At 35.5% G+C, this 17,384-nt stretch overlaps 3 protein-coding genes and 1 long non-coding RNA gene across 5 annotated transcripts in view; 2 read left to right on the forward strand and 2 right to left on the reverse strand.

The window, feature by feature from the left end:
* The window catches only part of LOC131015234 (probable glycosyltransferase At3g07620), a 1,181,237-nt gene that overhangs the window by 561,951 nt on the left and 601,902 nt on the right, over positions 1-17,384 (forward strand). The window lies entirely within an intron of this gene.
* LOC131015302 (uncharacterized) lies at positions 959-2,550 on the reverse strand. The gene is made up of 2 exons (XM_057943656.1): positions 2,011-2,550; positions 959-1,690 (listed from the first exon to the last, which is right to left on the reverse strand). The coding sequence occupies exons 1-2, from the start codon at positions 2,429-2,431 to the stop codon at positions 1,581-1,583; spliced, it is 531 nt and encodes a 176-aa protein (XP_057799639.1). The 5' UTR covers positions 2,432-2,550; the 3' UTR covers positions 959-1,580.
* LOC131019126 (putative receptor-like protein kinase At3g47110) lies at positions 7,847-8,611 on the forward strand. Its single transcript, XM_057947812.1, has one exon. The coding sequence runs from the start codon at positions 7,847-7,849 to the stop codon at positions 8,609-8,611; it is 765 nt and encodes a 254-aa protein (XP_057803795.1).
* LOC131015312 (uncharacterized) lies at positions 8,847-9,595 on the reverse strand. 2 transcript variants are annotated; one of them, XR_009098491.1, is made up of 3 exons: positions 9,374-9,595; positions 9,217-9,285; positions 8,847-9,120 (listed from the first exon to the last, which is right to left on the reverse strand). It is a non-coding gene; the product is annotated as an uncharacterized LOC131015312 (long non-coding RNA). The 2 variants fall into 2 exon arrangements; XR_009098490.1 differs by having other exon boundaries at positions 9,217-9,595.

Genomic DNA, 17,384 nt, shown 5'->3' on the forward strand with positions numbered 1-17,384 from the left:
TCATGTCGAAGTGCAGCTAACTACACCTGAACAGCAAGACAACAACATCTCAACTATTACGATATTAGCATAAAATTAATAACATAACAACATATTAGTAGCTTCATAGAGCTTAAAAGCTTAATAAAAGACCATATGGCATCCGCACAACAACTCAATTCACAATCATCTTCATTTGGAAGTAAAAAGAGAAAACATCTAGTCCTCAAGGGTAATGACATACATTCATGCCATGAACAAAGTAATTTGCAAGAATGATACAGTGATCAAATTGAAATTAAATAAAATGCTTTAGTATGATTACAGTCGTGCTCATCATACCAGCAGCATATTAGAACGGACCCATGATCACCAAAGCCAAGTATGTGTGTGCCAATCAAGCAGAAAAACCATTTAAAGAAATAGATAACAAAAAATCAGGAGAAAGGACAACAAAATCACCAAGAAACATGGGCATTAAAGCAACTGGTCTTTTATCAATCTGTATCAGAATACTTGCCTAGCTTCCACTATCAGAAACTGAAATAAATGAAAGAACAAAGAATAACCTAAACTCAAGACTTTGGAACCACCAGAAGCTTTAATACTACATAACAAAGTTTCTCCTGAATAATAACAAAATAGGCATCTCTCCATCTCTTATTCAACACTAATGCACTGCATACCATTGAAAATCCCACTGCATAACCCAAAGACACCAACCTCCTCGACGATTAGTCTCTCTCTCTTTCTCTCTCTACATAATTATTAAATAAAAATGCTGATAGAATTCGGCTCATAAGGGATCCGCTACTTGGAGAGTTTACCTGTTTGTGTGAGACTCTCCTTTCACTTGTGAGAGCCCGGGGTGGCTACCTTGTTCGTCGAGACAGCGGAGTCTCCGACGACGGCACAGGGACAGTGGCGAGTCGGGGAGGCAAGGTTGAACGACTGTGAATTAAAGCAATCACATAGAGTTAATTAACAAAATCCAAACAAAAAATCTGAAAAAATATAAATGAAAAGGTGAATCGCAGACAAACAGCAATAGAAGAAGAAGAAGAAGCTTACCGCCACGACGAATTGTAAAAACACGATTGTGGTGTTAATAATTCAAGGTAATGAATTTATAGATAAAAACCTAGGGTTTAAGTTTCCTTTGTTATAAAAATTAGAATCCTACCTGGCGCACAACTGACGGACAGCAAATGGCAGAGCAGATGATATAATATGTTGGTTTGCAGAATGATACAACCTACTTTGGTGATTCGATTTCCATTAACAAAAATCATAATATAGTCATCCTTTTGAAGCAAACCGTTGAATAAAATGACATCAATCCAGGAAGATATTTTTTGGCATCAAAATAGCATCATTTTTTAGTACCAACTATAAGCAAAGAAAAATAATATCAGATAGCCCAAAAGAATCATCCATGCAACACAACTACAATCTCGAACACAATAAGAATTTTATGGCAAATATCAGAATTCGGGGTTGAAAATAAATTAGAATAATAATTAAATAAAAATGCTGATGGAATTCGGCTCATAAGGGATCTGCTACTTGGAGAGTTTACCTGTTTGTGTGAGACTCTCCTTTCACTTGTGAGAGCCCGGGGTGGCTGCCTTGTTCGTCGAGGCAGAGGAGTCTCCGACGACGGCACAGGGACAGTGGCGAGTTTTCAGGAAGGGAAGGCACGGTTGAACGACTGCGAATTAAAGCAAACACATAGAGTTAATTAACAAAATCTAAACCTAAAAACTGGACAATATAAATAAAAGGTGAATCGCAGAAGAAGAGTACCGCAGCTATGAATTGGATAACAGGATGTGGCGTTAATAATTCTATCAAATGAATTTATAGATAAAAATCTAGGGTTTAAGTTTCCTTTGATAAAATTCTTTCCAAAAAAATTTCTTTCTAAACTTTACAATCATTCTATATTTAAATAGTTTGCAGCAACCGAAAATTAATTAGCATGATATGATTTGCTTATTTTTGTTAAATAAGCAAAAATAAAAAACTTACCATAGCCGGCCGTGGTCTTCAGCGCTTCGCGACCGCCGGAATCTGTAGGTAGGGGGGGAAGCCGGGAGGGCAGATCGCCGGGGGATGGAAATGGAGGTGGTATCGGAGAAGGTGGAAGGGGCAGATTGAATTCGCCACAACTCCCAAGGAAGGTTAGAGGGACGGCAGTGCTGACTTGAGGCCGGACTGCGGCGAAATACAGCGGGAGGAAGGGGAGTCTGGTCTGGAGACGCCAAATATCATAGAATCGCGGCGGGGGTGGGGGAAAAGTCCTGTGTGGAGAAGCGAAATGGAGGGAATTAGATGGAGGTGGCAGGTGGCGGCGGCCGGCGATTTCTGATTTTCCCCAAATCAATTTTGGGGAGTCGGCAGATCGGAGGGCTGGCGGGGGAATCATGGTGAAGGAAAAGAGAGGTGACATATCTCGGTGGTGGCCGGCGCGACGAAGGCGGCTTGGTGGTGAGAGTTGCAGGGAATTGTGGCAGGTGGCGGCGGTGGAAATTTGATGGAGGAGAGGAGAAGGTCGAATTCATAGAATGTTTAATTGTGATGATATAATAAATAAAACAACTTAATTAAATAATATAAATAACATAACTTATGTGGAATTATATTGCCACGTCAGCGATAGAGAATTGAGGTAGAGGCTCTAGAATTGCAGGGATTTTAAATCCTGAATTCTTAGATAGGCCACGTAGGACCCCGGATTAAGGAGAGAGCAGGATTCCTTAATCGTATTATATATTGATGTCTGAAACATGAAGCTCTACTATCATTCATGGCATTTAGTCACCTAAGAAAAACATTAAGACTAAGAGGGTGTATTATATTCAGATTCTATAAGATTTTTTTGTATTTTAAATATTCATAGGTAGTCACAAGTTACGTTTTTTTTTTTTTTTTTTTTTTTTTTTAATGTTATCTGTATACCTCTGCAATATATATAGTGATATTATGTATTAGTGTGCTCTACATATGGGGGGAAAATCCTTATATACATAACAGTATGATGCGCACATACATAACAAAAAAAAATATCGTTATTTATATCTATTATACATAACTTTTATTACGGTTATAAAAGAATTCACAACTATGAGTCTTAAATTATTAAGTGTCAGAAACAAAAATAGTTTATATTTTAAAAAAAATATATTTTATACTAGTAGTATTATCTAAATGATGTATTAAAACTCGGCATGCTATATCTTGTCAATGACATTTAACAGAAGCATAAATTAAAAAATAGAAAAAATAATTTATAATTATCCATTCAAAATACAATATGTAATGAAAAGTTAAATTGGCAACCCAAATTATCAACAAATAAAATCCAACCCATATACAACATGTTCAAAATCCAACCCAAAAAACAGCCCAAGTCCAACCCATATTATATTATATATATATTCCATTTGTCTTTGTCTGCGTCTTTGCCTTAAGTCTTCGTCTTTGTCTTTGTCTCAAGTATATACATAACGATTTCTTACGTATTTAAATGTAACATATTGTGTTTTGAATGAATAATTATAATTTTATTTTTATTTCTAACTTATGCTTCTGTGAATATAACATGAAATCTCACAACCGCTCTCAGTTCATGCTGTAGAAGACAATTGATGTAGCCATTGATTACAAAAGAAATTATGCATCATCAAAAGAGAAGGTCACACCAATCGTTGCAACCCGTGGTGCAAGGCATAAAAGTGGTAATGGTTTATTCATCTTAAGGGCCCGTTTGCTATGCATGATAATTGTGTGATAAACACCTATAGCACCCTAACATATTAATTGCTTCAAAAATCAAAGCTCTTTCTAAATCAGTGGTCGTTATCTACTATTTATATCTTTTGAATTCTGTATCACATCTGAGAGTGATTATTATAACAGCTTTTTTATATTTCTTACCAAACATGATATTGATATCTAATAAATTAATAGATATCCCAGTCAAAAACATCACGCATTATCTCATACTACGTAGCAAACGAGCCCACATATTTTGCATGGTATGTATATTAGCTAAAATTGTTTAAAAGATGAAACACAATATCATATTTAGATGGGTTAAGTCCGTCAGAATTATATGTATAAATTTTTACTTGAGTCAAAACTTTATAATAATCCAAACTAAAACATCGGCATTTTAAATAATTCAAATTTGATAAGAGTAGATTTCTTCTGTTTTAATTTTACACGTATCGGATCTAATACTTAGAATTCTAAAGAATTCTATTTAATTTTTGAATTTATGAATTGAGGACTTATATTAGGGTCTTACATGCATCGGTGCCATGCAAGCTTTTGTAATGAATTAATAGATTTTCTTAAATAATAGATTATCAAATAAAATAACGTTAATTACACGTACAACGTACGTTCTTCCTGCTAGTTAGAATAAAAGGATGATACACTTATATAAAATAGAAAATTGTTTAGATATATATAGCATCAACACATGTAAGTGAATATCCTTTTTTTTTTTTTTTTTTTTTTGAGAATGTGAATCCAATTTCGCTTTACATTATTTCCAAAAATAAGTCACATTTTCTCAAAAAAGACAAAAGTCGCATAAAATTCTACGTAAACCTTTCGATTAATGGAAAAGTTTTCGCACTATTGTAATGAATGGGGAATGATATTTTCACACACGCTAACCAATTAGGATTAGACTTGTTAGAATTAAAATGAAACATATTCTAATCATAAAAAAAAATGAAACATATTCGACATGGATCACATTAATGCACATCATATTTGTCTTTCATCATTACATGCATCTACATGTCCCGCTAAAAATCATTATATCAAAAGAATTTACAAGTAAAAAAAAAACAATGATTCATAAATTAAAAATTTGACCTCAAATGAATATGTTGAATTAAATTAAAAATTTTGACCTCAGATGAATATGAAAATTCAACTTATCAATTAAACAGTGGAATGCGCAGATAGCTTTTGTTATCCAAAAGTTTGATTGAAGGGTAAATTGTCCATAAATGTAATAATTTTCAGTATTTTTTAATTTTAACATAATTTTTAAAATATTACAACAATATCATGACCCCCTTTCTTTCCAAAATAAAAGAAATCAAAGAAAAATTTGGTTATGTCGCCTTGGTTTGCGCTATGTGGACTTAATAGTACTGGGCCTGCCCATACACTTGAACAATGGATAAGGTTAATTTTCACTCATCGAAATATCAATTATAAATTTCATTTAAATACATTAAATTGCTAAAATCACAATAAATATAAATCAAAATATTACAGTTTAGAAAAATTATTTAGAAATGATCGCGTGCCCATAGGCCATAACTAGGTATATTAATATGTTTACTGAACAATGTGATAGTGTGTCTGGAGCTTATGTTTTGATTTGGAATTCGATACTCCCTCCGTCCACCAAAAAATGTCATAATTTGTCGTTTTAGTATGTCCACAAAAAGATGTCTTAATCTATTTTTAGTACTCCCCCCGTCCCACCATTTTAGTCCCCTCCCACTTTTCACACATATTAAGAAAATGCATTTAATTTTTATATTTTTTATCTTTTATACCCTTATCTATTATTTTCACACATCCTTTTTCACATTTAAGTGAAGCATTAAATAAGGTTAATTTAGTAAAAACAATATTTTTATATAGTATTAATTAGAAAAGTGGACTATCTTTTTGGAACATCTCAAAATGGAATAAGGACTAAAATGGTGGGACGGAGGGAGTATAATTTGTGGATCTCTTTCTTCACTCACTAACTCGTGGATTCTTTCTTGTTCATTCACTAACCTAATTAACCTTTTCCACTATTCTTAATTTATGGGCCCTTTTATCCACTCACTAAATATACAACACAAATTTTCTTAAAATGCGTGTCATCCTCAGGCGGACAAAGAGGGTATTTGTTATCATACACAATTAAAACATACTTCCTCAGTTCTACTTTACTTGGCATAGTTTTTTTTTGGATCGTCCCATCTAACTTGGCTTGTTTCATTTTTTAGTAATAAAATTTTACTATATAATAAATATGAATTTACATATTTTACACTATACTTTTATTATTATTATTATTATTATTATTATTTAATTAAAAAAATAAACTTTTTTTAGGCATTCCCATATGCATGGGAATAGGCATTTCATCGGAAATGACGATTCTCATTACAAAAACTGTACATGCCATAGGATTGGGAATGAGCACAGGAATCACCATTCCATTCTCATTTCATTCCTACATACCAGTGATGCCCTTATATGTGATTAGCAGGTACGGAGCTAAGCTATCTTTACAAGTTTAGGTTGATTTTAAATCCAAACTATTAATTTGCCGATAAAATAATTTGAATTTGAGGGTTACGATCAATTCCCTATCATCAAACTGTCGACCTCACAAATTGAGGGGGAAAAAAAACATATTTTAAACTTTTAATAACCTGTTCATTTTAAATTCATTTTTATGACTTTTATAACATATTAAAGATCTTCTGAAAACAACTTAAGATGCGCATTGAATATTTTTCTCATAAATTAAATTTGATGATGTTTAGAAAATAATTAAAATTATAAATAAAGAAGAGAAAAAATAGTTAAAAAATTGATGGGAGAAGAGAGATTATAAAAATTGGAGGGAAAATTAAGATGAAGAGAGTAAATTCCTCTTTTATATATTACATACATAGATAATAGTAATGTTTTTTACATGTAATTTGTTTGTTGTATGTTGATCAGCCGTCCCCAGATTTGGTCAAAAAATAAAGCTGTTTGGATATAATTAAATGGGGAGTGATTTTTGGACACCGGATGTCTTAGACACCTTCATAAAAAATCAGATTTGGTCAAAAAATAAAGCTGTTTGGATATTTAGTGATTTGTCTAAAATATCATTTCCAAAAATATATTCAACCGATTTTGCTATTCTTTTCAATTTTTATATATTTTTATATAAAAAATTAGTAAACTTGGAAAAAAATATTTAAAAAATATAAAAATAAAAATAATAACAAAATCGATTGAATATATTTTTGAAAATAATATTTTAGACAAATCACTAAATAGAAAAAAATCAATCAAATTAAACATCAAGAAAAAACTGATTTTTTATGATGGTGTCTAAGACACTTGGTGTCCAAGTAAAGACGCTTTTGGACTGCTTTAAATAAAAACTAAAGCAAAGAATTCGAGTTTCCCCTTTTCTCTTTAGACCATATATATTACAGCTTTTTTAAAAGCTTTGGTTTAATCGATTAATTTGCAAAAGATGCACTTTATTTTTTGTCTTGTATCAACTTTTATTTTTCGGGATAATATATAATGGACTATACATGGTGTACCTTATATAATTTTACTTTATTTTACTAGAGAAAGTAAAAATTAGAAAACTTGAATTAATAGGTGGAAATGAAATGAAATGAAAGAAAAGACTCGCAAAGATTAGTTAGGATGATCAAGAATTCAAGATGCATCCATTTTCCAAAAGGTGAAAAAGGAGTGGAAGAAACAGAAAAACATAGATAGGTCCCATGCACCACTACAAGTTTTCTAAGTCAAAAAGTTTAGAAAAATATTGAAATTTATGTTGTATGAATCGGAATCATGATCATTGCATTATAAATTTATAGATATAAAGATTAATATAGCCTGCAATATTATCATAATTGACATATTAATATATCACACTCAAAGGGAAAAACAAACAACAAAAAAGCTAGACATCAAAAGCCACAACCATGAAGACTCTCAAGTCTTGTAATATTTGTGTATATATATATGATGATTGTTGGATGCAGTTATTAGCGACTTCATTATCATAATACATCAATCACAATTTGCAGCCATGGAGAAAAAGCTTTATTGCATTTTGCAGTATGCATTCCTAATTACCATAACCTTCCAAATGCTTTCTTCTGAAGCCAAAGCCAAACAACCTCTGAGCCTTGCAACTGATCAAACTGCCCTTCTTTCACTCAAACATACATCTCTTTTACTTGCAACAAATTGGACCAACTCCACCTCCGTCTGCACCTGGATTGGCGTCACTTGCAGCTTGCGCCACCACAGAGTATCTGCCTTGAATCTCTCCAACATGGCTCTCTCCGCCACCATTCCACTACAGCTCGGCCACCTCTCCTTCCTCGTCTCCCTCGACCTCTCCAACAACCTTTTCTATGGACATTTGCCACACCAACTGTCTCTCCTTCGCCGTTTGAAGTTCATATCTCTCCGACTCAACAACTTCACCGGAGACATCCCTCCGATGTTGGGTCAGTTACCAAAATTAGAGTACTTGTCTTTAAGCAACAACGGCTTCATAGGTTCCATCTCAAAATCGCTCTCAAACCTCACAAACCTACAATTTCTTGACTTAACTTTCAATTCTCTAAGTGGAGAAATTCCAAAAGTGTTTGGGAGACTTCAAAGTCTACAAACTCTATCTGTTCAATTCAATCGTCTATCCGGTGCTATATCATCAGCCATATTCAACATATCGACCTTGGTGACTATAGATTTGACAGGCATTGAATTGAGTGGAAGTCTTCCAACAGACATGTGCCGTTCAAACTCTTACTGTGCTAAGTTTAAACTTAAATTTTCATTTTAAGTTTAAACTTATCAGTAGCATTGCCTGTATTGAGCTTTTGATGTAATGCCCATGGAACTAGCCTTTGATATGGTAAATATGTAGACACCAGATTCGGTTAAGATGTTTCTCATTTTCTTTCACAGCATCCTAAAAAATTGTTTCATAACTGCTGATATATATGAAGAATATTGTTTCTATTTGTATCCTGCTTTGAAATGGAAAGAGCTTGTCTATGAATCATAGTCGCAAGAAAGATTGAATACTTCCATATTGATTTTATTGAAATTATGCTACAAATGCACCTTTTGTTAATGAAGGAGTATAGTATATACACAGACAAGTAAATGTTGTTAATGAAAAGTATAAGTTGGTTTCAAATATCTAATCAATGAGTTCAGCTACAAGTTCAAGGGTTGCATGACCAACTTTCTTCCTCAGTAAGATTATCATTCCGACTGCATCGACCTCGTCTCCGATGACTACCACTCGATCTTTCTCGTCCCCTTCTAGCTTCACCGACACCACACCTTTCCACATATAAACACAGTTAGGAAAGAAAAAATAAAAGCAAGAGAATACATGAATGCATAGTATATTTTGAAGCCCCTTTGATCTATAATCACCTGATGTCATGGCCGCAATAGTCATGGCCTTGGATCTGCATTTTTTGCATCTGAACTTTATCTTAATAACTATTTTTTGAACAAGGATCACGTAATTAGATATCTGCAGATAATTTATTTGAGAAGGAAAATTGATATATACATGTAGTATGTATACCCGCATGATTTGAACAAGATAACAGATTATTGGTGGAAGATGAAGATGAATGCAGAGTTGCTGATGCAAGCTTTTTTGGAATCTAGTACTGCATTAGAGTGTGTATATATATGGATTTAAACTTAAATGTGGATGTAGTAATTGAAGGAAACGATCGAACGCGGCAACGACCCTAAAATTTAGCGTCAAGAAACTGGGTTTTATTTTGTAAGTGAAGGTTATAGTCATGTTCTGTTTGAAGCTTAATTAAAGAATGTAATCACATGACATGACAGCATATCTTTTTAAGTTCGTTCCTACGTGTTAGTGCGTTCGCAATTGCGCTCATTGACTTTTTCATTTCTCAATAGCATTAGGGTTTAGACTAAAAAAACATGAAGTTACTATTTTAACGTGATTTTTGAAGTGTGACGAATTAAATCATCATATTTTTAAATTTTGCAACCCCTAATTTTTTCTCAATCATTAGATTGTTGAGATGAAGTTTACGTGGATTAGTCCTCCTTTATATTACGACATTGTTTACAATAAAATTGCTAGATATTGGAAATCATATATGGTGCAAGTACAAGATACAGTTACTCTCTCCGTCCATCAATTCGTGTCCTAGGGGGAGGGGTACGAGTTTTAAGAAAAAAATGTATTGTTTATTTGTTGAGTGAAGAAAGGGGCACGACTTTTAAGAAAAATGATTTATTTGTTAAGGAAATAGTTACTAAAATTGGGTAAGGCACGAATTGGTGGACGGAGTGAGTACTTTATAACTTGAAAAAAAAAATTGAAATTGTGCGAAACTGTGTTGTTTAGATCTCACAAAAATGACGTCGTCTTTACTAATTCACATAAGCTCCAATTAAGGTGAAAAACACCTTAATTGTTAAGGTCTGTATGAGATGATACTCAGATGACATGTTATCTTAATTAAGTTATTTCTTATTCATCAGTTTTAAAAATCAGCTGAGTGGTGTGATTCCCACAAATCTATCCCAATGTTCACGGCTTAAGGTATTGAGACTCTCTTACAACTCTTTAACTGGGGAGATACCTTCAGAAATTGGCTACTTAACATCTCTTCGGGAGTTATATCTTGGTGCTAACAATTTGAATGGTATGGTTCAAGTTCTTATCTATCTATACTAATAGAAAAAGAGCCTAAGCATTTTATGGGACAACTTGTGGATTGCCTATTTTACCCCTATCATATATTTTATATTATAATATTTATAAAATAAATTTGATAGCTTATTGCATTAGTTATCGGATACATCAAATAGATTAGCATAGCTGCATTAGTTATCGGATACATCAAATAGATTAGCATTACTTTAGAATTCTAATTGCATTAGGATTCTCTCTCTAAAGCTTTAATAGCTTATTGCATTAGTTATCGGATACATCAAATAGATTAGCATTAGTTTAGAATTCTAATAATTCTGGCGAAACTACATATTGATCAATCAGTGCGCACCTGCTCACGTCGACGCCATTCGCACCTCCGGCCGGCCAACGAATCGCTGTCGTTCCCATCCGCTGTCTCGCCCTCTCGCCGCCAACCAAGCTTCAAGTTTGTGATTTTGGTTTATAATCTAATTCTGGCGAAACTACATATTGATCAATCAGCGCGCACCTGCTCACGTCGACGCCGTTGGCACCTCCGGCCGGCTAACGAATCGCTGCCGTTCCCATCTGCTGTCTCGCCGTCAACCGTCTAGGGCTCTATATGTCGCTCTCCAGTCAGGTAGGTAAGCCCTCAAACTACAAACTGTTATTTCTTTATATGAGACATGAGTACGTTGATTTCTTTGAGTGCATTCCACAAATATAACAAATGCTTCAATATTATTTAATTTGCTTAACCCCTTCGAGCTCCTAAGAGACTTCCTATCATCATGTTTGGTGGTTTATTCATACTGCACACCTTCTCCGAGGTTGCCTCTCTCTCTACATCTTCCACTATGTTAGGAACAAGATGCAATCGCAGCTTCTCGAACCTCAAATACAAACACGATCAACACACAAGAATGAAAACCAAGAAGCGTAGACGCGGCGATTTACGTGGTTCAGCCTCTCGGCTTACATCCACGGAGGGTTAACTGCGATGTATATTATTCAACTCGAGATCAAGAATACAAGTACAAAAAACGAGAATCAATCAAAGAAGCAACAACCAAGCTTGAAGCCCTAATTCTCTTCTTTTGTAACTCTCCTTATCTTTCCTCTCAAGTCATGCACACAGCGTGCTCTCAATCTATCTGCTGGAATATGTGAAAAGGAAAGAAAATACATATCAAATATGACAAAAGGGAAAAATCTGCTACGCTGCACAGATGCTGCTCCCAACTGAATCACAACGGATCCAACTGAACTTACACAACAGCTGCATGCATGCATTTAATCAAATTGCATGTGAGACCTTCGACTTTGCATATTTGTGTAGGCACCCCCATTCACAAATCTCCACCTTGCATACAATAATATGCAACAAACAATATACACCAAAACCAGATTCCCCTCAATCTTTGAGCCCCATTACAGAGCTCCCCCTTAAAGAAAACTTAACAAGAGAGTAAGTTCACTAACTTGCAGCAATACCTGAATTTTTCACCAGATAAAGCTTTAGTTAGCATGTCTGCTGCGTTTTCATCCGTTGACACCTTCAACACCTCAACAACCTTCTTGCTTATGATGTCTCTGATAAAATGCAAACGCACATCTATGTGCTTTGATCGTTCATGGAAAACTTGGTGTTTTGCTAAATGCAGAGCACCCTGATTATCACAGAGCACACTGACCTTTCCCAGCTCTACTCCAAATTCAGACACGATCCCTTTAAGCCAAATGGCTTCCTTCACTGCTTCTGTCAGCCCCATATACTCTGCCTCGGTTGTGGATAAGGCCACAACTGATTGCAAACTTGACTTCCAACTCACAGCAGTGCCAAACAAATTGAAAACATATCCATATTGTGATTTTCTGAAGTCCATATTCCCTGCATAATCAGAGTCAACAAAACCAACCAAAATATCATCCTTTTCAAAAGTAGATTTTTTAAACATAATCCCCAATGCTGCATTTCCTTTTAGGTATTTGAACAGCCATTTCAGAGCCAACCAATGTTCTTTACCAGGATCAGCCATATACCTGCTAACTACACTGATTGAGTGAGCAATATCAGGCCGAGTGCACACCATAGTATACATTGCACTTCCCACCATATTAGCATATGGAATTCTGCTCATCTCTTCTTTCTCTGATTTGTTTGATGGCCTTTGCTTCTTCTCCAATTTGAAATGTGAGCCCAAAGGAACTGAGACTGCTCTGGATTCATGTAGATGATATCTCCTCAAGATTTTCAGAATGTAATCCTCTTGATTTAACCACAGATACCCTCTTTTTCTATCTCTCTTGATATCCATACCAAGTATCCTCCTTGCACACCCAAGATCCTTCATTTCAAACTTATCATTTAACTCCAGCTTTAGCTTTTCTATCTCTGCAAGATCCTTCCCAGCTACTAACATATCATCCACATACAAGAGTAGATATGTGTAGCTGCCATTTTCTGCTTTTCTGATGTATACACAAGAATCATACTGTGATCTTGTAAATCCCAATTCCATCATATAACTGTCAAACTTAAGATACCACTGCCTTGAAGCTTGTTTTAATCCATAAAGGGATCTTTTCAACAAACAAACCTTATCAGCATTTTCAGGCAGCATGAACCCTTCTGGTTGAGTCATATAAATGGTTTCCTCCAAATCTCCATGGAGGAAAGCGGTTTTAACATCTAACTGATGAAGCTCAAGGTTGTAGTGATTTACTAATGCTAGCAAGATTCTGATTGAACAGTGCTTAACCACTGGACTGAACACCTCATTAAAATCCACTCCTTCTCTTTGTGTAAAACCTCTAGCAACCAGCCTTGCCTTGTATCTAACATATTCTTTATTAGATACAATCTCGATTTTCCTCTTGAAAATCCACTTACAGCTCACCAGTTTCTGAGACTTAGGCCTTTTCACCAGAACCCAAGTATTATTCTTGAGGAGTGAGTTAATCTCTTCCTGCATAGCTGCCAGCCACTTATCTTTTTCTTTGCTTCTCATAGCTTCTGAATAACTGATAGGCTCTTGATACTCCACCTCTTCTGCTACATTTAGAGCATAGGCTAGAAGATCAGCATCTCCATATCTTGTAGGAGGATGGATGATTCTTCTTTGCCTATCTCTTGCCAACATGTAATCAGACAGATCTGGTCCTCCATCATCATGCTGATCATCAGTACTTTCTGGTGGTTGGTTGTCTGAGTCTTTCTTCTCATGCAGCAACTCCACCTCAAATATAGCATTATCTGAAATATTCATTTCTGAATTCTGATCAGCACCTTTTGCTTCAAGATAAGGCATAACCTGCTTTTTGAATGTAACATCTCTGCTAATTATCAGCTTGTTCATCCCTGGCTCTGTACACCATAATCTGAAGCCCTTCACTCCTTTAGGATACCCAAGGAATACACATCTCAGAGCCCTGGGTTCAAGTTTATCTTGCTTAACATGACAGTAGGCTCTACACCCAAAAGGCTTTAAGAATGAGCAGTTTGGTGGATGTCCATTCCAAAGTTCATCTGGGGATTTGAAGTTTAGAGCTGATGATGGACATTTATTGATGAGGTAGCATGCAGTATCCATAGCCTCTGCCCAAAAATGCTTTGGCATTCCAGAACTCAAAAGCATACATCTCACTCTCTCCAAAACTGTCCTCATCCTTTCCACCACACCGTTTTGCTGTGGATTTCCTGGAACGGTTCTGTGCCTTTTGATACCCTTTTCAGCACAAAAATCTTGAAATTCTTTTGACAAGAACTCTAGACCATTGTCTGTTCTCAAATACTTGACCCCAGTTCCTTTCTCATTTACTACTTCACTCCACCAATCTCTAAACTTTTGAAATGCCTCATCCTTGCTTTTGAGTATGTAGATCCATAGTTTTCTTGTATAATCATCCATTATACTCATGAAAAACTTTCCATCTCCCTTGCTGGTTGTTCTTGCAGGACCCCATAAGTCAGAATACACATAATCCAGAGGAGCCTTTGAGATATGCTTGCCCTTCCCAAATGGCTGCTTCTTACTTTTACTCATGATGCATTCTTCACACTCTTTCACTTTGAAACTGGAGGGATTATCAATTATTCCTTGTTTCAGCATCTCATTCATTCCCTTCTCCCCTACATGACCCAATCTCATGTGCCACAGCCTCGAGTTATCTTCACTATTAGCCTCACAATTCCCTATAACAGTGTATCCATCAAGGTAATATAGGCTGTGCTTCCTGATTCCTTTCAGGATAATTTTTTCTTCCCTTTTAACAAGTATAACTCCATCTTTAGATATGAAGTGACAGCCTTTAGACTCCAAGATTCCAAGAGATATTAAATTTCTCTTAAGCTCTGGGATGTACCTTACTTGGGAGAGAATTTTGATTGATCCATCATTGAGCTTTACTTTGATATCTCCAATCCCTTTCACTGAGCATGAGTGATCATTCCCCAACAGAACTTGCACATGGTCACCTTCTTGCATATGTATGAACCAGCTCTTGTGTGGAGTCATGTGGAAACTACAGCCTGAATCCAAAATCCAATCATTTGAAACTCCACAGCTCATGACATTTAGCACCTCTGCTGGTTGCTCCTGCTCTACAACAGCTGCTTCATCTGTTTTCTGTCCCTGAGTTGATTGTTTCTTCTTCCAAGAGAAACAATTCTTCTTCAGATGACCAGGTTTCTTGCAGTAGTGGCAAGTCCTTGTCTCCTTTTCAGCTCCATCCTTGCCCTTTTCCTGTGATGATTTCTTGGAATCTCCTTCAGATTTCTTGCCCCTTTGCTTTGAGTATTTCGATTTCACTGATAGACTCTCTGCAGTGGAACTTTCAGCTTTTGATGAGTTGCATCTCTGTAGCTCCTTAGTTCTTAGAGCCGATTCAACCTCCTCCAAAGAAATTGATTTCTCCCTGCCAAACAACATGGCATCTTTGAAATTCTCAAAAGACTTGGGCAAAGAATTCAAAAGGATGATTGCCTTATCCTCATCATCCAATTTAACATCGATGTTTTCAAGATCATCCAGAATCTTGTTGAAAACCTCCATTTGATCTTCAAGGCTCTTTGTGTCTGAGACCTTGAATGAATACAACTTCTGCTTGATATATAGGCGATTGGTGAGAGATTTCTGCATATATGTATCCTGGAGTTTCTTCCAAACGCCGGCAGCGGTTGTCTCCTTAGACACCTCCCTCAACACCTTATCGCCCAAGCAAAGAATCAGAGCACTGTGTGCTCTCTGCATCAGATTCATGCGATCTGCTTTCTTCATATCATCAGGTAATCCTTCATCTCCACTGAGTGCTTCAAAGAGGCCTTGCTGGATCAGCATGGCCTTCATCTTTAATCGCCAAAGCCCAAAATCATTTTTTCCGGTAAACTTCTCCGCCTCGAACTTCGCCGTCGCCATCTTTCAATTCTTCGCACCGATCGCAAAATCGCTTCCCACAGACGGCGCCACTTTGTTAGGAACAAGATGCAATCGCAGCTTCTCGAACCTCAAATACAAACACGATCAACACACAAGAATGAAAACCAAGAAGCGTAGACGCGGCGATTTACGTGGTTCAGCCTCTCGGCTTACATCCACGGAGGGTTAACTGCGATGTATATTATTCAACTCGAGATCAAGAATACAAGTACAAAAAACGAGAATCAATCAAAGAAGCAACAACCAAGCTTCAAGCCCTAATTCTCTTCTTTTGTAACTCTCCTTATCTTTCCTCTCAAGTCATGCACACAGCGTGCTCTCAATCTATCTGCTGGAATATGTGAAAAGGAAAGAAAATACATATCAAATATGACAAAAGGGAAAAATCTGCTACGCTGCACAGATGCTGCTCCCAACTGAATCACAACGGATCCAACTGAACTTACACAACAGCTGCATGCATGCATTTAATCAAATTGCATGTGAGACCTTCGACTTTGCATATTTGTGTAGGCACCCCCATTCACACACTATATTCCCGTGAGTATATTCCAAAACCCGATGCATTCTTGGTAGTATTTAGCCTGATTTATGAAGTTTCTTTGAAATTTGAAAAGCATCTCCTAGAATAGTTAAAGAATGAAGCCTATTAACAGAGCTTCATGTTGCTCAGCAAGAACCACATAATGGATTTTCTTCAGTTGACAAAAGGGATAAGAACGATTTCACAATGACAGCTGAATGATTTCTAAAGGTGACTGTCCCAGCATCTAATCTTCTTTTGTATCAGTTATGTAGAGGGGAAGAAAGAATTGGATCCATTAAATGTAGTAGTGAATAAATTCCTCAGAGAAAGCATGTTTCTGTGTTTGCAGCGATAAAAAGATGCGAGAGCTTATGCATACAATGCAAAACCATATGAGATGTCCTTTGTCTAAGCATGCAAAGAAGGCATTACAGCTTCCTGCTTTAGCACCTTCATGTGGTTTAATTCACAAAATTCATTAAAATAAATGTTAAAGAAAAAAAGAAGGTAGATTTACTTTTCGAGCATAAGTGCCATCTGTGAATCTATATTATTAACATAACATCTGTGAATCTCCATTATTAACATATTCTAGAATAAATTAATACATCAAACATATTACTTGTTTAAATATAATGATATAGTAATTGTTTTGCTGCCATATCAATATGATTATAGTTATACTTATAATTATTATTAACATTCCTTTTTGTTGTTATTTATTTATTATTATTTATTATTGTCGTGTTACAAAATAAATATTTATTTACAGGATACACTATTAATTATGAGCATGGAAGTTACATTGCGCAAAACAATCTCATTTTCAGGTATTTTCTATAGCATGAGCGCACAAGATTCTAAGTATTTATATCAAGGGATATATATATATATATATATATATATATATATATATATATATATATATATAGGGTTAGGCTAGGGTGAA

This window comes from Salvia miltiorrhiza, chromosome 3 (genome assembly GCF_028751815.1).
Source record: "Salvia miltiorrhiza cultivar Shanhuang (shh) chromosome 3, IMPLAD_Smil_shh, whole genome shotgun sequence".
NCBI lineage: Eukaryota > Viridiplantae > Streptophyta > Magnoliopsida > Lamiales > Lamiaceae > Salvia > Salvia miltiorrhiza.

Bases quoted from the DNA above. Each gene is read 5' to 3' on its own strand.
- LOC131015302 (XM_057943656.1), bottom strand. From the start codon at position 2,431: ATGTCACCTCTCTTTTCCTTCACCATGATTCCCCCGCCAGCCCTCCGA. The intron at 1,691-2,010 runs GTAAGTTTTTTA...TTTAATTCGCAG, and splicing joins GAAGACCACGGCCGGCTATG to TCGTTCAACCGTGCCTTCCC.
- LOC131019126 (XM_057947812.1), top strand. From the start codon at position 7,847: ATGGAGAAAAAGCTTTATTGCATTTTGCAGTATGCATTCCTAATTACC.